Consider the following 23,330-nt stretch of genomic DNA (forward strand, 5'->3'; position numbering starts at 1 on the left):
ACTGTGCGCCCTAGAAATCTTGTCCCACTTTTCTCCACTTGTCTTTATCGGCGAGCGCATATGCTAAGTTTTCGACTGAAAGAACTTCCCAGCAGGTTGTCATTGTCAATAGGGACGCAATTTGTGGCAAACATCACATTAATTCTTTATCCATGCGTTTTGATTTTTGGGCCGTCGATTTTGGCATCTTATAAAAAGTGCATAAGTTACCTCGAAAACTCTCTAGCAGATTGCATAGTACGTATGTGTTTAACTCTAAGCGGTTTCATTTACCGAAGATCATTCGTGCGTGACGTCACATACCTCCCATGAGCCTCTTCGATCCTCCATCTTCAAGCTCGGCCTCATCACATGTATGCCTTATGTGATTTGAAGGAAAAGGTTTCTGTAAATGCACCGAAAGTCATAATTATTCGCAACGCGACATGGTAATATTTCTCCTCAAGTTGAGGATAATTATTACAGATGGGTGTATTCACTCAGGAGTAGGCTTTCAAAATAGTGGACTTGCGGCCAAGAAGTTTTAGCACCCACACCAAAACGATAGTGACAGTGACGTCGACAATGTTTCGACAAAATTGGTCAGGGATTTTTGTTTTGTTTGGTTTGGTTTTCTTTTCTTTCTTTTTTGTCTAAAGGATGACAGTATAAATAATTAGGCTGGTTCCACAAACCTAAGTCATAGCCTGAACAACTCGTCCAACTTAGATACGACTTAGTCATACTTTAACAACTCTACGCCACAGTCTGCATCTATTAATTTCTCCAGACAATACGTATTTTGTTTGTAATCCGGTAGCCCTCTATTCCACTTCCCCAATTATAGTTGAAGGCTCGATCAATGTACACAGAGTACTTGAGGTACACCTTCTAATTGCCTCATCGACATGCGACGGCGTGGTCCGTGTAGCGGGCCCGAGCCCGCGGGTTGGGCGAGCCGCGTGATGGATGCGACGCGATAGCACGGGACGGGCTTAATGACCCTCCAGCGCGCCGGGGTAAAATGTCCCATCGGTCAACAAGGGCCGGTGTGCGGTAGCCGAGTTATGGCGAGTCACGTCCTGTAGTGGAGTACTTTGCTCCTGCGTATTGGCTCGCCGTTGTTATTTCATTAGGACATCGGTCAAGGGAAGCATCACACGTGGATCTGATCTTCACAAAAAACACTGGACTAAAATGGCACTTGAAAGTACTGCAATTAGGCCTACTTTTAAAAAATTTAAAAAGTCCGAAATAAGTAAGGGTAGGATGGAAGAAGGAACCCTGAAATGCGTATTTCGCAGCTTTATCACTGTTGTAGGCGTTATTTTCATGTGTTTGGAATTATTTGCGCAACAAAAGCTGTAAATTGTGCGCCGTTGTTATTTCATTAGGACATCGGTCAAGGGAAGCATCACACGTGGATCTGATCTTCACAAAAAACACTGGACTAAAATGGCACTTGAAAGTACTGCAATTAGGCCTACTTTTAACAAATTTAAAAAGTCCGAAATAAGTAAGGGTAGGATGGAAGAAGGAACCCTGAAATGCGTATTTCGCAGCTTTATCACTGTTGTAGGCGTTATTTTCATGTGTTTGGAATTATTTGCGCAACATAAGCTGTAAATTGTGCGTTTTACCGTTTTTGGCAACCTTAACTTGCATGTGGACATTTAACAGGCAACTATATAAGCACCGTGTACTTTTACAATAAAGATGTAACTTTAGTTACTAAAAACGAAAATCCAGTAGGTTGAACGGTTTAGTTCAACTTTTTTTTAATTAATTAACAAGCCTGTCTGTATAAATAATTACCTCCTGTGAAAATAACCTACATGATGATACCAAATGCTGTTACTGTACATTGGAACGCATTAAGCAACTCAAACCTTGAAGAAAAATTACTGTAACAATATTGCGTGTTTGAACAAGAGGGGCCGGTCGCCTGCGCCCAAATCGGCGGCGCTGAGCGGGCCGCCCTCCAATAATAGCCGGGAGGGTTCTGGCCTTCCCCCACCGTAGAGAGAGAGCATTCCTGTCCGGTGCTTCGGGGTTGTGGAGTTGGTGTCCGGACATCTGTAAAAATACACTGCAGCAAGCTGGAATAAACCAAAAAGTGTTTGCTTTGTGTGTGTTTTCGTTTCCGCACCCGTACTTTTTAGTTTATTCACATGTACACAATTCGCCTTTTTGTATTCCGGTTGTTATGCAACCGAACTTTAGTGTAACTTTTTGACGTTAGGCAACAATTGCTTGCACTGACAGCGAACATTCTCCTACCAACCTCATCGACCCGCCATCTTTGATGTTTAGCCTTTTACCACACGGGCATCGTTATCCGCGGTTATGGCTGTTCACTGTGATTTGCTAATGGCAAAAAAGCCTGTAGCCACATCATACCCGACTCGAAAACGGTAAAAAATCAAAGATGGCGGACAGCAAATAAAGGACTGTGGGAGTTGAAGTCATGACTTAGATAGCAGCATTGACTGCGCATTTTAATCTCTTCAGCACTCAAAAAGAGAGATTGACTCTGTTAAAATTCGTGGTGTAGTCACCATTTTATGGCCTTTTAAAACCGACAGTATACACATTTTGTCACTTCCTTCCTATCGAAGAAATCAATATTGACCGAAAAGACATTCGAACCAGCAACCGGTGGAGCACGGCACCAATTTTTGACGGTAGAGCGCCGGTACGATACAACGATCGGCCGTGGTTCACGTCCCTTCATGTCCGTCATTCAACTGTAAATTGATTACGAGTGTAGCATGCAGACTGTGTCTGTGTGGTTTTGTCTTAAATATTAACTTTTGCATTACCCATTAAACCAGCCTCCTGTTTGTGTTTTAGGAAAAGAGCATTCCGACCAGTTGTCTCATAACTACCAATTCCAATCACTCAAGTTAATTCAGATCGCATCGTTGTTAGCACATGCTGTTTGGTTCGTACACGCAAACAGTTTTCTTCCATGGAAATCGGAAGGGTTTCTGCATGCAGTAATGTATTTTGTCGTTCTTTTTTTCTCTCATTTCTGCAGAGAATGACATGTGGACGCAGGACTTCGGAAGTAAGTACCTCAATGTAAAACGTGCTCCCGCCCCCGCATTGTTACAAAACAGGCCCTGTGTTCCCGTGCTCAGTGCTGTCGACTTTCTAGTTTCTATTCCATAGTCCATTAGTGAACACGGACTTGGGGTCGTTGTCATATCCTTTCATTGAGGTGATCAGCTGACTTGATTCCTTCTGTCAGTTTTAGTCTATAAATATTGATCTTTCCATATAACAAGTATCGACCTTGCAGTACTCAGAGCGCCAAAAAACATTATGAGCCAAGAATTTGTCATTTATGTATTTATGTATTTATCGATTAATCGTCTGCATATTTATCATCCACCAAATCACTGCGTTATTTCACGTTTCCCTGAATAGTTTATTCATGTATAAAATATTTTTCATAGCACAGAAAGTATGTCAACCCCGGAGATTTAGTCAACCCAAATATGAATTGTTTTATCAAGATAAATATATGATATTTGTTTTATGAAATAATTTATTTGTGTGTTAATTTATATTTTTACACTTTTCTGTCCCCACAAACTGGTGAATCGCCACACCTGAAAAAAGTTCCATATTTAAACTTCCAGATGTGTTATAAATTGTCAAATAAGCCCGTCGGTAATTGATTTATGTGTTCCATTATTCCTTAATTCCATACAGTCGGGAGGGAGTGCGTCAACTGTGGGGCTATCTCCACCCCTCTATGGCGGCGGGACGGGACTGGCCACTACCTCTGCAATGCCTGTGGGCTGTACCACAAAATGAACGGGATGAGCCGGCCGCTCATCAAGCCCCAGCGACGCCTGGTGAGTCCCTCCCTCGGCCTGTCTGTCTATCTGTCTGTCTGCGGACGCACCACGTCAGACACGCCCAAGCTCTATTGACACACATTAACATGTTATGCCTTTGTTTTAGGACAGTTGAAGCGCCCCTTATGTCCCTTTCTCCATGAAGCGTCTAAAAAGCCCCAACTTTTGTCTAAAATCCAAAATATCCTCTATATTGCCCTTCAAAGTTCTATAGCCCCCCTAACTTTCTTCTGTACATGCAGTTTCTTTTACGTTGTGTCATTTTTTTATTTCACAGTTTTTCACCTTGGAAGTCAAGGTGTGTGGCTGAAGTGATGTTGTAAGCCAATGTACCTTCCTTTCTGGGAGCTCTCTCACAGAATAACAATTCATAACTTTCTTATTTTTCCTTTTGGGGAGCCTAGACATTTCATTTGCTTGATATACATTACTATCTGGTGTGACGCCATGCAGTAATAAAGTTCTTACATGATTTCTAGCGGTTGTGAGAGTATAAGGAGACTCAACGTTCCGGACTGGGTGCTCCGTCTGTCGTGAGACGGTACACTATCGGGAAACGTTTAGGTTTTTCTCAGCACCACTCAAACTGACGAACGAGTTTCGCTGAGTCACCGACTCAAAGTCAAGTGGACCTTAACACTAACGTCACCGTGGAAATGCCTGAAAGTTTGACCTACTCTGGACCTTCAAATGTTGTGTAAAACTAGGCCCCTGAGGCTGAACAATTCCAGACACGTCTTTGTTCAATATGTGCTATTAAAGTCTTTGGTCATCTGCATATTTTTTTTATATTTTCCCTGTATGAGGTAGCATTTCAACAGCTTGTTAAACACAGTAAATCACCCAGCAATGTTACGAACTAGTCAGTTACACATATTTTTTTCTGTCAGTCACATATTTTCTTGTTTGTCTGTTTTTTCCTCTGTACTCATTGTCGACTTAAATCTGGAGTGAGCCCCTCCTCCTAACGCTATCAATATTGCCCTTCTGCCCTTTGAATTTCTTAAACCCGCTTTCCCCTGAAAAAAAAAATCATCGTCGTTTAACAGCTCGCCTTTAGCGCTATCGCTGAAGAGCGATCGTGGAACTATGCAGCAGCCAGTTTTCCATTACAGCTTGTTCCTTGTAGTTCTCTCTGCTCCGTACAGTTACGTCCGTTCCTGGCGCACGTTTCCTCGTCCGGAGCTTATCTCCAGGGCCCAGACAAACCCCAGCTCGATGGACAAACCTGACACCGAGGAAAGACGCTGTAATGCATGAATGCTGTGAGCGCGTGAGCGGCATGGATATGAAGCGGCAACGATAAAAACCGACATTCCATCCGTCACCGTTTATGTGGTTGAGAAGGGGAGAGGACAAGAGAGAAATGTTACCGTTGACGTTGATGGATGAGAAATGTCCTATGTTACGAAGGACGCATGCGTCAAAGGCCCTTATCAAAGTGAAAATGAACTACCCGTGTGGACGTCCAGTCAGACCGTTTTCACTTGCACGATTTGAAGGGAGAATTGAACGTACGCCATAATCTACTCCTCCTTATGGAAACAAATCGCGACGAAGTGGGATTAGTCTGTCATTAAAGTTTCATACGATTTTTGAAATATTTTTCTTCATGTTTTACGGGCCACTTTTCTTTCAAACGTGCACGGGCCATTCGAAACTTTGGACGGCACGAATGGCTTGAGGGTTTACATGATATGCGAGCCTTTAAACCTGATCGAATCAAACTAATGCCTGAGTGATTTGAGACTTAAGCCGAGAGAACTGAGAGTGAGACATGATGTGTGTAACTTACACGGGCTTGGTGACGTAAGACCCAACCAAAGTTACTCAAAACATGACCGCAAAGGCTTTGGCTCGGTGACTTGAGACTTTCTTGGGACTTGAGACTTGACCTTAGTGACTTGCCACTTTAAACAGAGAGGCACGACTGGACCACGGGGTCTTGACCCTCGGACCTCTGGCGAGAACTTTTAAAGACTTTTTCCTAGGTTGTCATTTCTGACTTACAATGGTTAATTCAATCAGTAAACGGAGTTAATTGACAGTAGACTCCTGTCGAGTCGCTTACAACTTTCCCTCAACCCTAAACCTGAGTGACGTTAGGTGACGTGCACTTAAAGATAGATGAGTTTTCCTTGAGATTTGGAACTAGATCAGGCCTTCACAAGACAATTATGAACTTTACATTATCACTGAAGACTCGAGGTTGTTTTTACTGGATAGTGTATTAAAACAACATCAGACGTGATGTCTTCCTTGCAAGGGTTTGGCTTCCACCATTATCCCTTTAAAACACATAAACACACCTATGTTTACATTACATGCCTAGTGTGGAAATTCCTGTGTTTTCAAGTGACAACCAATTTTTCTGGCACTGTGAACCCTCCATTTAAAGTCCGATTTTTAAAAAGCTTCCTTGACTTTTTCGCTTGTAAATTATTCGTCTAAGGATAACCCTCGTCCCAAAAGCCCATAAAAGTGTTATTCAGAGAGGGAGAATTTAACCCTGAGAGGACCAGACTTCGTGGACTTGTTTGGTTTTAGGTCCAACATAGAGAAGTTTCCTTTCTGTGTAGGTCCACAGTAGGCCTTTTTTAAAATGAACGCTTAAGTGTCACTTGTGTGTACACCAACTTACAGGACGAGTTGGGCGATCTTTGCGACGAGAAGGGGCCAGAGTTGGGCATGGAAAGCCTGGAGCCGTCCATCCTGCGCTATAAGGACCGGCGCTGGAAACCGGTAAGGCCAAAACAAAATAACGCGCCAAATCTCAGTGCTCGTCCAAAAGAATTTGAAGACAGAAACTACATTGAGATGCGCTCATTCCAAACAACGTTATCTCCCATTGCTTTAATGTCAAAATATTAGTTTCCTGCTATATTTATTTTCAGAATTATTCTGTAAGAATTACACACATTGGTTGCATGGATTAGTCTTAATCATGCATGCATTTTTATTTTTTTTAATATACTAATCCTCTAAACTTTGATCTCCTGTAACTTCCTGGGGTCAAGCAATTAGAGCGCTGAGATGAATTTCTATTTTGTTTTTGGCCGAATTGGTTTTCAGCGGTCGGATGTAGGCCTAGTTCCACGCATACGATGACGTTACTGATATTTGCTCGGTTGCCCTGGCAACTGTTTTCAACAAAAAAACCCACATTTTCGTGCATACAGTTTGATTTTCGTTTGATATAAAATGTTACCTCCCAAAATGTGGACACGTTTTAGTGTTTCATCCCCTTTTCTCGGTCATAAAAGTTACTAAATGCAGTACTTTTCCTCAAATTATTCTCTGCCAACATAACTGTTTTTGTTTTTTAAATTGAAATCACATTAATTATTGATCTCATCTTCCTTTCTTAGTTATGGGATAAGAATGGTCACCGGGCAAAATTTACTGTTGTGTTTTTAAATTAACATTTCGTCTCTCTCGGGGCTGTCAAAGTTGACACATTTGTCTGGATAAGCGCTTTCCAGTAATATAAAAATTTGAGCCAACAAAACTATTTTTTGGTTTCGCTTTTCAACATGAAAAGATCCCCATTTGACTTGAGTATTCCGTTTTATGCTTCCGCCCACAGCAATCCGGTTCGCGTCGCGAAGGGATCGTCTGTGCCAACTGCCACACCAACACTACAACCCTTTGGCGGAGGAATAAAGACGGTGAACCGGTCTGCAACGCATGCGGTCTGTACTACAAACTGCACGGCGTAAGTTTATCATTTCAGGCTTTGCTGTCAAGCTGAAACAGATCATGTGAACCATATTTGTTATTTTGAAATGGAAACCGGTGTATGTTCATATTTAGCTTGCCCATAAAGCAGAAGGCGAAGTTTACTCTCAGCGAAAAAAAAAACTGAAGGAATGAGAGTACAAATGTAGCTTGTATGGTGAACAAAGTCCAATGCCCACGAATCGTGTTACCAAATTTTTCCGATTATTTTCACTTCCTTTTCAGGACACTTGATCTCATTTTCAGATAGATCTCCATTATCTGTCCTTACACTGTACATGACTTGCTTCAGATTGATATCTGTGATTATTGTTGCGGCCAGGAATGATTACAGATACATTGACCAAAGAAATGTTATAGTGTGGTGTAGTGTGACTTTATGTATTTTTTTTCTGTACATTACCAATTCGAAAGCAAATAGCATTGTTCAACGTATCGCGTGCAAGTACGACAATGCGTTCATGTTGCAATTTACTAATGGTAATTAAACGTGGATATGATTCTCTGGAAAACAATTTGAGTTATGATCAGGGATAGTTGCGTCGTGTTCAGAAGAAAAAGTACCGTTGTGTTTGACGATCCCTGGCCTCCATCTGTTGAAATTGGAAGAAAAACAAAATGAATTTTAGGGATAAACCGCTGTTTATTTGGGAACAAGCACTGTGTACTTGGAACACTCAGTCCGCCAACGATTGAGCTGTCTGTCACTAAATCGAGGTGTCTACTGGGACACGAACCAGGATTACCTTCAATAAACAGCGGTCGACCCTGTGTGACCTCTGGGCCTGACCCCGACCCACCGATGAGGGCGATCTTTGCTCCCAGAGGCCACGACGCCATCAATCAACGCCCGTTAACTCGCTCCCGAAGCCTTCGCGGCCAGCGCATGCACTACGTCTCAGCCAGTGATGTATATTTTACGGTGGACAAATTGAACACCGTCGAGCACTTACAGCAATTCATTTCCAAGATGTGGTTTATATTCCAGCTTCCCCCTTTGAGTCCACATTTTAGCTCTGCGGCGTAACTTCAAGTGTTTTGCTGCGGTCACACCATTACACAAATTGACCAATAACCACTTAAATGTTGTGTAAAAAGCTGTCTTAAATCACCGCGGTTAGCTGGCCCGTAAATCCATCAAACTTTCGTCTTCAAGCGCTCCGCGATGTTGTTGTTTTCGAGGAACACGCGACCATGGTATTCCATGTTCTTCCCAAGTCACAAGTGAATGTGTTGTATAAATAAATAAACGTGATGAGGCGCGTTGCTTTTACAAGTGGTGAGTCTATATATATTTCATGTCACTGTTAAATAAATATTTCTGTAGTGGCTGCAATCAGCGCGCAAGTTTTTATGTCGAGTTCCTCTGAGCGTTTTGGGTGGCACAGCTTATCAAATTTGTTCCAAAGTTTCGGGTGAGATTTCGAGCAAACAGTTTACTCTGAGATTGGCCCGCATGGAGTCGTAGTGGCGTAATGGGGGTCAGCTATAAGCTTGTAATACAAGCACAAATGAGGGAAACCAATGTTTGGCTGTTAAAAAAGTATACAATCTCCTAATAAAGTCATCAATAACGATTGTCATTTCCACTATCGGTTTGTGCTCAAGATTCAGTAGGCCTATATAATACACTCAGTTGAAGTTGATTCAATCAAAAGTCCTTTCGCAAGACCAGTCATGAAATAAATAGCGGGATGAACAATGACAAAGGAATGCTTTGAATTTGTCACGGTTTATTTTGAACGATTTGTGACTTGGCGGAAGCCCGGATGACTTGTAATGGACTTGCAGGCACTCATGATGGACCCCCATCTGTAACCACTGTCGAAGGTCAGTTTCGGAACGTCCATAATGCATTAAACATCAGTCATGCACACACGAATACATGTATACACTTACTTGTAGGCCTACATGGTTTAGAGCCGAGTTGGTGTGGTGTACGCATGATTGAATACAATCGAAAACCAAATAAGGTGATACTACGTTAACCACTGCATTCTGCCTTGTGGTAGTCGGTCGGATCACAGACTGGAGATATTTTGCTGCCCCGTTTAGAGTTGGATCGCAAAAGTTATCTTGTCGACTGTGGATCTCTCATCATCCTCACTGGCCAAATTGCTTGATGAGTGGCTCTCATTATTGTTAATATGATGACGTCATTTTACTGTCATAGTTTAACAGTTGAAATTGGCCATAGCATCTTCAAACTCTAAAAATTGTCCGTTTTTATCAACCCTATAGCCACTTCTGGTCTGTGTCAGTGTGAATGGATTTCTTGCTGGGGGGGGCGTAGTGATGTCCACTCTTTTCACACGAGGCCTTTGCATCTTTTTTAGGGCTCACTCGTTTTCAGAAATTTGACGAAGACCATCCTCTGTGCCGCCCGGCCGGATCAAGCAGGCGCCCTTCCCGCCCGGCGCGCGCGGGGGGAAGATCCGCCGAGCTCTGGTTGTTTGACTGTCCGGGGATCAACGGGATTTAACTGCTAGAGGCTTTCCAGGCCCGGCCCCACACAGTCTTGCCCGCAGGAAACATGTTTCAAAATTACCTAACATGCAGGACATCGAAAAGAGAGTATATACAGTACTTTATCAACCCAGTCTTGCCTGTGGGTTTTAGCTGAGTGTTCAGATTTTTACCCGTTGTATGTAGACTGCCTTTCTGAATATCCATGTAGCATAGAGACTTGTTTTTCTTCGAGGTGTCGAGCAGAATATGCATGTCAGCAATGATACGTGCTAAGGAAAAACTGGCTGGTAGCCAGTCATAGACAACACTGCATTGGGGGCAGCTGTTATCAAGGTCAGCTGAAAGTTGGATTTAGGGGCTCGTGTAGATGGTCAAATCGTCACTTAAGACGCAGAATTACCGGTGGGTTTTGTGCCAGAGACATTGCTTCCTGTTAATGCATTCTAAACGGTACTTTCTTTTGTTGAGACGATCAGAGTACTGAACGGTGAGAGTGTATTGGCAATGTACTAATTTGGTTTTTGTCATAGGCCTTACATGGTAGACTGTGGCGTATCCCGGGGGGAGGGGTGAGCAGGGAGGAAACTTGCCCCCTACCCATTTTTTCACTTTTTTATTTTTATATATTAAACATTTATTCAATATTTATTTATCAAATATTAGCAGCAAAACCCTATGAAAACAACACCACGAAAAAAAAACATCATTTGAATAAGCCCGAAGCCGCATTCGCTTTTGGATCCCCTCCGCATACACACACACACACCATATGCTGGATACGCCGCTGACGGTAGACTTTGAATGGTGGAAAATGGAAAGAACTTTGGAACAGTGCCCGGAAATTCCAACTGTTATGTTCTGTCGTCCACCGCAATGTCGCTAAATTTTCAAGCTTGGATATTAGGACATCTAAATGGAGTTAACACGATTAGCATGCAAAGCAGGGTCTGGCCGTGAACGAATATCCCAATGATCAGTGGCTTATGCAGGCCCTCTGACGCAGTGGCAAATCTAAACGGCGGAGCGTGAAGGCACACCCTTCTTTACTCCGCTCAGAATGGAGGAGACAAAAAAACTCTGTATCGTTTGAAACTGATACGAAGTCCCGCTAATTGCCTTTCAAGAAAAAGAGTCCTGCCCCCAAAATGCTCTCCCTCAAATTTAACGCAGGTTGCGCCTCTGAGTGTAACGGTGACTTTCGCTCACGTTTTTAGTTCTAGCTGCATCCTCTGAAAGTCCACCTACCTAAATTACTTTCATTTTCTTTTAATCAAAACACAGGTAAACCGCCCTCTGGCGATGAAGAAGGACGGCATCCAGACGCGCAAGCGCAAACCCAAGGGCTCATCCAAGCAACAGCAGCAGCAGGTGAACGGCCAGCAGCAGTCGGCGACGCCCAAATCGCCCAAGGACCCGCACAACGCGCAAATCGGCACGGCGCTGCCACCAACGTCTATGCACAGCCCATCAATTAAGGTAAACAGCAACTAACAAGCCCAATTCCCACATAACTCGGTCAGACATTAATTTATCTGTGGCAGTCAAATGCATCACAGGTCCATCCATATCAGCGAGAAAACATCTAGTCACATTTCAAAAGCCACGAAGTAAACAACCATAACAGCATTCTTTTGCTGCTGTTCATCACTTTTGACCTATGACCTGACTTACGATCGGACTCGTCAAAAACACTGTCAGAAATCCAGAGTTTTTGTGGAAGCGCGTTACAACGTATGATTTAATTCGGTTTAAATTATCCATTACCACCATTTATGTCTACTTGTCTACAACAAAATAAAAGATATATTTTAAACTTTGAAGGTTGTAAGGGTGGAAAACAGATAAAGCGTGCTGTGTCTTGACTCCTGTATTCTTGGTTAGGTTCTGGACAATTTTCTTCTTTACTACAGACAGCCATCAGAATTTTGATGCAACACATTCTATTTTGTGTATTCCTTTTATGGCACACAGATGGAGCCCCATTTCAACTATGGCATGCATCCCTCCTTGCCCGGTCACATGTCCCTCTCGGGGCTGGCCAACTCGCCCCGTCTCCAGACTTCCCATACCCCGCACCACCTCGACCCGGCCGGCACACCGGTCAGCGGCAACAATGGCAGCGGCGGCCACGCGGGCCGGTTGCTGTCCAACGGGAGCTCGGCCGCCCACAGCCCGCTGAACCTGGTCAGCCCCGGCGGCGCTGGTGGCTCGGAGCACGCGGCCAGCATTCAGACTACTACCAATGTGGTAGCTCAGGCGGCGGCCCACACGCTTTTCGCTCCCGGCGTGAACCCGTCGCCTCCCACTGCGGTGGCGGTGTCGTTAGACAGCGGTAGCATCACCTCGGCTGTGTCCTCAGAGTAGCAAATAAAAGGGAAAAAACAACAACAACAACAACGAATCGACGACCTTTTAAAAACGGCTGCCTTTGTTTTCTTGATTTAGCTTTGCAGCAGGAATTCCTTCTTATGATCTTGCGATTGTGTGATCACAAATTGCCAACGACAGTCGCTCCCAAATAATTGCATCTCAACAGTTTAATAAAGCGAAAGTCGTATACCTCAGTCGGTTTTCAGTAGTTCTGAAAGTATAAACCAGTCGAAAATAACTTTAAAACACGAACAAAAGTCAGTTCTTAAATTTATGGTCTTTGTTTCCCACCCAGTCCATGTACATTTATCTAAGCTGCACATTTAATGCCAAAAATACACCAATGTACCACTTACTATCATATTTAAATAAAGTTGATATACGTGTACCTGTATATGTATTTTTCTTGATGCATCTTTGAAGGACTGTTGGGACAGTTTTGTGGAAATGATAATGTTGTTCTAAGTGGGAATGTTTTTAACAGAAGTTGGCAGCTGAATGGAGGAGATTCGATGATTATTTTAGGTCAAAAAAGTTATATAAATAATATATAATGAAAGTAATCGTAGTAAGTACTAATTTAACACCCTCCTGCAAAGCCAAGTGCCTTGAGTATGGTCGAGTGATGGCGCCCTACCATACAGCTGGATAGGCAAAAAGTTTTTGCCATTGTACAGTTTGCGCAGCAGAACACTACCAAAGAACAAGTACTGTAAAGAATAAATGATTGCTTAGTATTGAAAGAGTCGAGGGATTAATTAACAGACCAAAGACCAAAGAGGCCGCAAAGCATGTGGTTGTAAATATTCGTTGTACATCGTTAATCCTGTTTTCTTATCTCTCTTTTTACACATCTCGGCATGATGACACGTGATGTCGGTCCTTGTGGAACGAAGAACAATATAACTGGTGAAATGTTCAGAATTTTTCATTTTTAACTTTCTCTGTTCACCTTTTTACCGTTTATCTTAACCTTCCTGTTTTTAATCACTGCCGACTTACACAGTTATAAAAATTAATGAGAATATTACAAGTCGTTATCTTAACTCTTTTTTTCCCGTAAACTTTAATTCCGTCGGCACTATCGGAGAAGCAACATTTCCCTCTGTAAACAGTTTATCTGTATAACGTAGGCCTATACAGTTGGCTTAAAACAATAGCAATATAATTTTTATTGTAAAATAAAGATAAATGATGCCTTCGTTTTAACTATTATTTTTCTCATTTAACTTTGAATGTACAGGGCAGGCAATCGGTTTTGTAGTTTAAACTTCATTGAAAAAGAACCGTTTTTGCTTGGACCCTTTTTTCTTGCAAGTGACGAATGTACGCTTTTACATATAACTTTAACGCACTCATAAATAGAACATTTTGAATTGCCTTTTTGCCATTGAAAACTTTCTAATCAGTACAGCTCACTGCATCGTAATTGTTTTTTTTTTGTTCTTTAATTGTGCCGTAGAAAATGTAATCACTCTTGCCGAATTACTACTAGATCAGAAGAGCAGTCAACACTGACTCTTGTTCTTGCGAGTTTTCGACTGTGCAATTTTAAATTATGGATCCACGGTATGTTTAATGTAACAATTTTTGTTTCATTGTGGGCAGTGGACGTTGATTGATTTGTCCAGCTTGTGTTCTGACATTTACCAATCGGAAGCTAACGTTGCGAGGGCCGATGGCTGTTTGGTTTGGGGGGTTTTTTGGCCCAGTAAATAGATCAAAGGAAATCGCCTAAAGGCTGTTTGTTGGATATTTATTACCCAACTGAGATGAATCTGTTATTACGTGGGCAAACTCATTTTACTCAGCAGTAGTAGATCATGTTAATTATTCAATCCTTTTTTTTAGCTATTGCCATGATCGTTTTGCCCAACAGTTAAGCGATTCACCTGCTACCAAGGTTGACCCCAAAGCGTGTTTACAGTACGTATTTTGAGTACACGCATTAATTTCACGCACTCCCCATTACAACCCCAATTCTGCTTTGCTTTATATTATTTTGTATATAAAAACACTTAAACAAGCATACGCTTAGTGCTAGCGTTTGATAAACCTCCTCACCTTTGAACACGTAATGGGAAAATGCTGTACTTTATTGGTCCGGGACAACGATTGGCATTATTTGCAACACCAAGCAGGAGATCTCTTCGGGTCGCATGGGTGTCATTTTACAATTGTGTGAGGCTTTTAATTGGATGACCAAATCACTTTTGAATACGTCTTTTGTTAAGCGTTTTGTTCGAAGTGAAATTTCGGTAATTTTTGCTTTGTGGTAATGATGCATATTAAACGAAGGTTCACAAATTAATTACTTATTGATATTTGTTAAAAGTAAGTTACGCTCCACAATCATGTACTTGTGTAAAAGAAAACTGCAAAAACTCTGTGCCTGACTATACCTAATTTTTTTTCCCTGTACAGAAAGATAAATCAGTAAATAACTCAAGCAGAACAATTCCACTGATGAACCTGTACATAGTTGATGCCAGTATGTATCTGCTCCAAGTCTAGATAGGGCCTATGCAATTTCAATTTGTAGCGGAGATCACTTTAAAATATGTCACACGGGATCAAACATCAAAAACTTCATTTGAAAACATGCTAATGGATACCTGGGCTTCAGCTGATTCGGCCAATGCATATTTGGCATGTAGAAAGTATAAATATGAATTGTAGGTGTAATGTATTTGATTTTTGTCGGTCGGGAGTACTTTGCGTCACAAAGCGGTACTCAAACCGACGTCTCTGATGCGGTGCTCTTTATTACGTTCTCGAAATTCGGTACAATTATCGTTGCGGTATTTAATCATTTTCACCAATAAGGTATTGACAACAATAAATATATGATGAATAATTCATTTACAGAGAGTGATTGTGTGTGGTTATTGTTGGCGTGAACGTTAGTTAACTATTCGGTTCGTAAGAGTGAGGTCACTTCAGTTTAAACCACGCCCACTGCACATGCACTGCACATAGAGTTGCATGCATTGATCGCCAATTACATGGAACCATGGAACTGGAAGTTAACGCACAACTTCAGCGATCGTCCAATGGGAGCCTGCAAATCGTGGCGAGTCCACCTTTGTGACGAAGTCACTTGCGAACCGGATAGTGTTTGGCAAATCTCTTTATCCTGAAAGACTTATTTCAGTTCAATGTGCTGTTGGTGAACGTTTGTCTTGGGTTTTTCAGATTTGGTGGTGTATCATTCTGATTGGCTATGCTTGCTTTTTGACATAAGATCTACCAAGATTGTTGGAAAAGCCCTCTTCACTGGCGTTTAAAACAATACATTTTAGTGAGGGTGTAACTGGCACCAATTGACTTGGTCGCAGTGGACGCCCACGTCTAGAATAAATTTCATCTAACCGCTGTGTTTTGACATAACGAGCATTCCAGAATGAGCACGGTGTCTCTCCAAACGCTGCACGAAAAAAGTTTAGATAAAGTGACGCGCACAGTCTGGTTGATAGACTTGCGACGTTGCACGGGGGACGCATTTCTCATGGGGGACAAATTACCATTGGACAAATGGACGAATTTACCTGGACGGGAACAGATTTACCTGTAGGTAAATGTGTCCCTCTTGCCATCCTGTAAAAGTGTCGTGGGGGGGGGTACAAAGTTACCAGGGGGACAAAGTTTACTGCCAGGGGGACAGTTGTACCATTTACACCGGCGAGAGAAGTCATAGCTCCAAACCACCGGTTTCCTTGCTAATTCGAGTTCCTAAATTTGAATTTTTATCAAGTCAAGTTTGAAACTAAGCGCTAAAAATAAAAACCTGGCCCTTGGCAGGGGTTGGAACCAAAGATTTTTGACCTCTGACCTTCAAGATCTAGCGCCTGTCCCAACATTTTTGAGTTTGAATTGGGGAAGGGGCAATCTTCCAATTTCTTCATGTTTAGAATTTCCGAACTTTTGATATAGGTAGGTTTGATACTGAAAAAATGATGGCACTGTTCAGGGTCAGACTTGTTTGTTCATGGGTGTTTTGTACCGTAGAAATTTTTAAAGTTCAGGGTGTCGGGCGCTCCTTTCTTCGTAGTTCCTCGGCCGTCCCTTTTAACGATCACTTCATTTTTTTGTTCGTTATTTTGTGGTTTCTTACCAACACTTCACCAGCGTCTTGCAACCTAGAAGCTTTTCAGGGGAAGATAGTAACTTCATCAGGAAAGTGAAGTGGATATGAGTTATTCATAAATATGTCCATGCTTTGTATCGTGTGACGCCTGGCATGAAAAACAAATTTGTGACTCACTGGTTATTGTGACTCAACAATCGGTCGACGGTATACATGAAATCAACAAGTTTCATTACGAAACAAGTGGAACATTATGAAATTCCCGAATGGGTGTAAAGCAAGCCAATTGGTTCCAAAATCCTAATTACCATCTGTCAGCAGGAGAAATAATTTTAAGCCTCAGTGCACTTTTTCAACAAAGAAGTATAACTATAACTTCAACTCAGTTTGAAAGAACGAGTCTCGAACCGCCCTCAAGGTTTACAATTAACTCTTGCAATTGGTTATTTATTGTTAATGTGCCATAGGCCTACGATATAGATGCGCGATAAAGAGATAAGTAAATTTGCAATAAGCCTTTTGCTAGTGAAATTTGATTATAAAATCTGGTACACTGAGTTATCTGATTGCACATAAACATAACGATTTGAATTCCCCAGACTAAATACACTGTGGCTTTACATACTAGGTATTGCTATACATAACCCGTGACTGGGGGCAAGGTTTTGCATATCGACCACCATCTCTAAATTGGACTACATAGTTCCTTTGTGCCCTTCTTATCCACTGAAAACAGTGTATTGGTGCAAGACGTCTCTAATGTAACCAAGCAAAAGCTGTCCTCGGGTCAAATTTAACTCGCAAATGGCTTGTAATAATTATACTTTCAACTTCAAAGGCACACGCAAAATATCGTTCATGTCAATGCACACTAGCTTGTGGTCAATCACGTTTGTTTTCTTGTTGTCATATCCAGGGCATTTTGGTGCCTGTGCTGATTTTATGCCAATGGAAATTTCCATATTCATGAGCAAAGATATGATGTCATTTCAGGAAGACACCTCGATGTAACAACTATTTCACGGTTCAGTATTGCCAGGGTCATCGGATAGTTTGATACCGTAAATTTCCTTGTCATTGGTGATTCGTTCTTTTTTAACACATGACCGTATAGGCCTAGGCAAGTTTTCTGACAAATATTTTCAATAAGCGCGGTTTGATTTCAAATTTTTAACAGACCCCCCACCAAATAAACTGTATTCCTAAACTGACTTTAACGGTCATATTTGTCTCAAAAGGCATGGAAGTTTTAAAATGATTAAAAAGGTGTGCTTTCATAGAAGACATTTATTTTTTCAATAAAAAACCAAAATACACAGTCCAGAAATAAAAATTCATGTTACGGGCTCTTTCCAAATAGACAGTGGATATTTATCAGTACCCGGCCAATTGAACTAAATGGTATTCATTTTTCTATCCCAAAATTTAAAATTTCGTATTTTGTTATTTTTGACTCAAACACTTTTTATTACAGAGCATCACATTTTCCTTTTTCTGATTCGGGACTCTGGGGGAAAATTGTGAAATGATCTGAATCTCATCTGATCTCAGACTAAGATTTGTCACCGGTAAGAATTTTTAAGTAAAAAAAGAGAAAAACGTTTCAGATATTCATCAAATTTAACTGTAATGGATGAGTGCCTTAACATTAATGACAAAGTTTGGTTAAAATAACACACTGCAAAGACATTATGGACAGACTCATAACATCACTCATTTAAAGTGTGCTTATTAATCTTAGTGCAAAATTGAACGTGCTAAAATTCTTTTGCTACACTAAAGTGTGCTAAATCTCTGAAATAGGTGCATAATTAGGGAAATAGGTTAAGACCTTTGTTCATGGATTCATCTTGGATGGGTCGAGGAAGCAAAGAATCTTTCTCTTGGCGAGAAATCACCGAGTCTAATCTGGGTACAGCAAAAACCCGGTGAACGAGGTGAAACTGACCCCGTTGCCGTGGACCTCACCCTTAATTTCCAAATACACTTTATCGCCTTTCACCAACTTCATTTACCCGCGCTGCTGCTGGGTTAATGGTGTCTGCAAGTGCCATCATAAGCCTTCACAGCATTTTCTTTGGTCTTGTGCAAGGTCACGTAAAGATCGTTTGACTGGGGCGTTTTCAAGGCAGAAAACAAAAATACATAGATACCTTCCACTTTGCACCTAAAATTCCTTTGGACAAGTCCAAATCTGTCCCTGCCATAAAAAACTTTTTTTATCATAGGGTAGAGGACCACCATTGGAACGGTATCTGGTAACCTTCCCCACGGTAAAGGCCCCTTTAACACTAGGCGCACAGTTTACTCCCATCGGACCAGCGAGTTCTAGGACGCCCTCTCCATCTATTAGTCAGGAAGGAAAGGAAAAATATTACTGACAAAAACGCTTAGACAGAATAGGGCTTTTTCCGCTTTTAATATAAGGTTCCCTGAGGGATTTCCACAAAAATGAATAGCTTTCCTATACGTCTACGGTTCTCATATCTTTTTGGCCTCAAAACAGGTCGGCTGGTTAAATAAAAATCGTGGCTTAAAAATCATACGATTGTAAAGCTAAAAACAATTATGCGAAGTCTTATTAAACAATCTTATTCTGTTATGTCCAAGATGGGCTTTAGATGTTATACATGTAAATAAAACAATAATTTTGCAACTGTGACATAAATGAATAAATTTACAACTGGCATATTCGCCTCGTGAGGAAGTACCCCGTCACTGGTTAAAAAGACGTATTATCCGTGAGCGTTTACTTCGTCAATAGCGAAGTGGCCATAAAACGTGCATTTCCTAGTCGTTCGTGAACCAGCAAAGTTCATTCCGACCAAGGGAGCCGTTGTTGCTAAGAGAATTGCGCCCTCTCCTGGTCCAGCTCGAAGCTCGTACAGTCAAATAGGCCGAGCTCGGACGGCTTGTTCTCGTATGTCCAGGAACAGCTCGATTTGTTGTTCGTGGGTCGGCCGCTCGAACGCCGGAAAAAACAACCGGTTATCGCTGGTATTTAGTGACAAGCAACATGCAACATGGCGGCGTCCATGTAGGCTAAGTTATTCGAGAGTCAATGAAGTAGCCCAAAACACGACGTATGCATATTCCAACGAGTAAACGTTTTGGGGCGTACATCCTGGGGGTGGGGTATATATTCCCCTCAACTTTTTGAGATGGGGGTGGGTGGGCTGTTGAATCTTTCCCTGCACTCTTTTTGCGGAGAGCGAAAATTTAAAGCAGATTGTTTCATTAAATACATTAATTCTAACAAGTTCTAACTGTACTCCTATTGCATCATACGATAATATATTAGCATCACAGTTAGAGTATGGTTATTTTGCTGCTCACAAGTATATCAGGAGCGGCGGGTTGTCGGATCGGGTGCGAACGCATACGGCGGAAGAACTTGACCCTGACGGGTGGTGAACTCGTCCCATCGGTTCGTCTGCGGGATGAAATTCAGTCCACGCTCGAGGACAGAGCGTTGGCCATCAGTAAGGGGGAGATCTCGCTGGATGGTAACAACCAAACTCTTTTGGTTAGCGTGTTCGTTGATATGGGCGCACAATGAGATTTGTCTGATTTGAGCTTGGGGTACTTAGATTTGATTTTCTTGCTTTTGGTTGCTTCGCGATCCGCACGAATTTCGTGATTTAGGTCGTGAATTATGCCCCTGATGATATAAGCCGTTCAGCCATCGGTGACATCATAAAGATGTCGTCGGTACCGATCAATGGTGTTGCTCGAGTTATCGATGCGCTCACGCATAGTTTGCACAGTACACCCAATGATCTTACGTGAGGTGGAGTGTAAAATGCGGTGAATAGTGTCACAATAAGTACTCTTACCCGGGTTGAGATCAGAAGGCTGGAATTTCAAACTCAAACCCATTGGGGATAATCTTGTGATGGAGGCAAGACTTAAAGAAACTTACATGACTACAGAAACGTGTCTTCGTAAATGTAGCCTTGGCAAACTAGCGAAGTCTCCATAGCTGCAGGTGATGAAGTTGGCAAGCTGTCTAACAATCGCCGGTGAAGGTGAAGCTTGGATATCAGATGGACCATATCCTACGGTGATCGACAAAATTCGTGTATGAATGTTTACATGTGAACGTGTGACATGAAAAGTTCTTGCACATGTGCTGAGGCGGACGCGACGACGTTGGGGCACCGCACTGGTCAGAGTCCATAGCAGCGGAAGTGATGAACAGGAAACGTCTCTAATTTAGCGATTCTGCCTGATGAAATGGTATCTGTACTAGAGAAATCGGTACAATCTAACAGAAAAAACATCATCCTAGTTTTGGATAGGCCTGCACCATTTTGGTAATAAAACCGATACAAATTTATGGCTTTGAATTTTCGTGCACCGGTGGAACGATACGATTTTGCGGTGATTCAAAATGACCTGATAGTTGAACATTTTGTCCTGTGGATTCAAAATAAATGCCTGGAATCAATGCATTAAGGGTGAATCTTTAATAGGGGGCTAGATTTTTGCCTCAGAAAATTATATTATATTAAAAATTAATTGATGAAATTAGTGCCAAATTTTGCAATTTCGATTTTTTTTGAAAGAGTCCTTAAAATTCACTTCTTTATACTGTTCTCGGATTTACTGTTACTTAAAAATCTTACAAATGGAGGATCTTCCCAAAATTTAGTTCTTTTCATTTTACTTTGGTATTTTAGGAGGTCAGTCATTGAAAAATTTCGTGCTATAACGATCGTCTGCTCGCACGAAAAACCGTTATGTCTGCTTGAAAATGAAGTGCGCATGCGCGCCTGTAACGAACGTTTTCTCTACGGGACATGAACATACGTATACACAGTGTTGGTTACCCTAGAACTCGACGGATGTGATGTGATATAGTCGATTAAAAATGTGCGATGATAAACTACGCCGTGATGTCTACTTGAATTTAAATTTTGCAAACCTTATTTAGCCTCGTATAAATGCACGAATTCAAACTCACAAAATGATTTGAGCTTTTCGCATTTAGAGTTATAAGAACGATTCTACAAAATATCGTAACATGACATCTGATGACGTCATCATGACGTCCTTGTACTGGATATTCTGACAAGCCGAACAAAATATGTAAATTAAAAGACAAAATATTCCACAATTCCAAAATATAAATGAAGACGTCATCATGACGTCACAGTTAAGATGTAAGAAGAAGACTAGTCTCAAATAATGACGAAAATTTTCCCGGACAATCTTTGGATGATGGTCAAAGTAAACGTCAAGTTTCAATCAGTTACACTTCCCAAAGTGCCAATGTAAAGTGTGGTGGAATGTCAATGCAAGTAAAAATATAGAAATATGGGTTAGTGTAAATAAGTATTTGATGTTTGTCTTAAATGCGTGAAATTATAACGTAGGCTCTTTGATTTCTTTTCAACAGTTTGGGTAGCCTAAGCATGTCTCTCTGGATCCAGATAATAGCAATTTTCGTACTTTGGAAAAGCTCTTAGCGCTAAACAATGCAGTTTTTCTCCGACGAGGGTCATGTTTTTGCTTGGTCAAAGTCACCCTAACCCCCATTCCGGGTGGATTGACATTACGACGAATTGCCGAATACAGCGTTTTTGTCTTCTCAACCCCAAAGTCTACTGTGAAAAGAAACAGAACAGAAAAAAATCTTACATGGCTGGTTGTTACAAATGCAGAAACTACAAGCAAAAATGCCTATGAGAAGGTTGCATTCATGTACCGGGAAGTTGTGTTATTCTTCACAATTCGGTCATCAGAACAAAAGATACAGTCGCTATAGCTGATAAAAATTAAATTGCTTTATGATTTAATTTTGTGCAGGCAAATTGTCCTCATCATATTGATTTAAGGCATAGTCTGTACACTGAAAATAGAATAATGTGATCCACATGCCAGCAAACTTTCATCAACACTCCGCATCAGTACTCATCCATGGCGTGCGTTGCTTCAGCGCCTATTTTACAGAAATGCGTAATTTCTCGTGCAGCACGTGCTCCGTGAATCGTCGTTTTCAGGAATTGACCTTTTCCTTAATGTAGACAGTTAAAACAAGTTTTGAGAGCATCTTCTAGTTAAGTCACATATTTACGGGTGAATCAAATCGTTTTAGACCTTTCAAAGCGTGAGTGCTACTTTGTGAAAACGAAAATGGTTTGATTATGCATGAGTGTACGATGTGTGCGCGCACACTTGAGTGCTAATTCGTGAAACCGAAATTGCTGTAAAAACGGTTTTCACGAAGTAGCACGCAAATGCAGTTGAGTGCTACTTCGTGACGATATCTATAATATTAAACGTTTTCTTGATTGCCGACTCCTCGCCCCCATAAGCCATATGGATAAGCCAAGTAGGCCTATTCCAACAGCGCACGCCCAAAATGAAGCGCGTCTGAGCCAGTTCGTATTCCAACAGTGCAGGGTCACAAGTAAACGCTTCCAAGGTCATTGGAATGCGCGTGCGAGGTTTACCTTATCAGGGCGGCCCTACACGGCCTCGCGCACGTGTTTTGTTCCCGAGGCATCTTGCTTTTGGAAATACCGAACTGCTTCTTTGGAACAGCGGTAATTCACAGGCGCGCAAGGTCTTCCCAACCATAGTCGTAAACCCGGGGGGGGGTTTACACACCCCCCACACTTTTTTAGATGGGGATGGGCAATTGAATCACCCCCACGTTGATTGTGAAGAATTTCTTAGACAAAATTTAAAGACTAAAATGCCTTCAATATCACTCAAAAAAGAAAACATATTTTTTTAAAGCCATTAATATGCCATTCTGAATGCATAATACAGATGTAAGACGAACATCGACCATAATTATAGAGTCATAT

General features: G+C 41.6%; 1 protein-coding gene and 1 long non-coding RNA gene across 5 annotated transcripts in view; one reads left to right on the plus strand and one right to left on the minus strand.

Annotated features, from left to right (window-relative positions):
- LOC110975332 (GATA-binding factor 2-like) overlaps positions 1 to 15,286 on the plus strand; it is a 45,407-nt gene extending 30,121 nt beyond the window's left edge. For 3 of the 4 annotated variants that reach the window (XM_087130892.1, XM_087130897.1, XM_087130899.1), the window contains exons 3-8: positions 3,020 to 3,049; positions 3,700 to 3,845; positions 6,492 to 6,590; positions 7,435 to 7,563; positions 11,337 to 11,531; positions 12,027 to 15,286. In XM_087130892.1, coding sequence (XP_086987018.1) covers positions 3,020 to 3,049; positions 3,700 to 3,845; positions 6,492 to 6,590; positions 7,435 to 7,563; positions 11,337 to 11,531; positions 12,027 to 12,419 — 992 coding nt within the window. In that variant the 3' untranslated portion in view covers positions 12,420 to 15,286. The remainder of the gene's footprint in view (positions 1 to 3,019; positions 3,050 to 3,699; positions 3,846 to 6,491; positions 6,591 to 7,434; positions 7,564 to 11,336; positions 11,532 to 12,026) is intronic. The other variant, XM_087130901.1, reaches the window with a different exon arrangement.
- Positions 15,287 to 18,065: 2,779 nt separating this feature from the next.
- On the minus strand, positions 18,066 to 20,564 carry LOC147799801 (uncharacterized). Its single transcript, XR_015424483.1, has 3 exons — positions 20,435 to 20,564; positions 19,849 to 20,011; positions 18,066 to 18,858 (listed from the first exon to the last, which is right to left on the minus strand). It is a non-coding gene; the product is annotated as an uncharacterized LOC147799801 (long non-coding RNA).
- Positions 20,565 to 23,330: the final 2,766 nt, after the last annotated feature.

This window comes from Acanthaster planci, linkage group LG02, assembly GCF_054643075.1.
Source record: "Acanthaster planci isolate LZ-2023a linkage group LG02, COTS_SCS, whole genome shotgun sequence".
In the NCBI taxonomy this organism is placed as follows: Eukaryota; Metazoa; Echinodermata; class Asteroidea; order Valvatida; family Acanthasteridae; genus Acanthaster; species Acanthaster planci.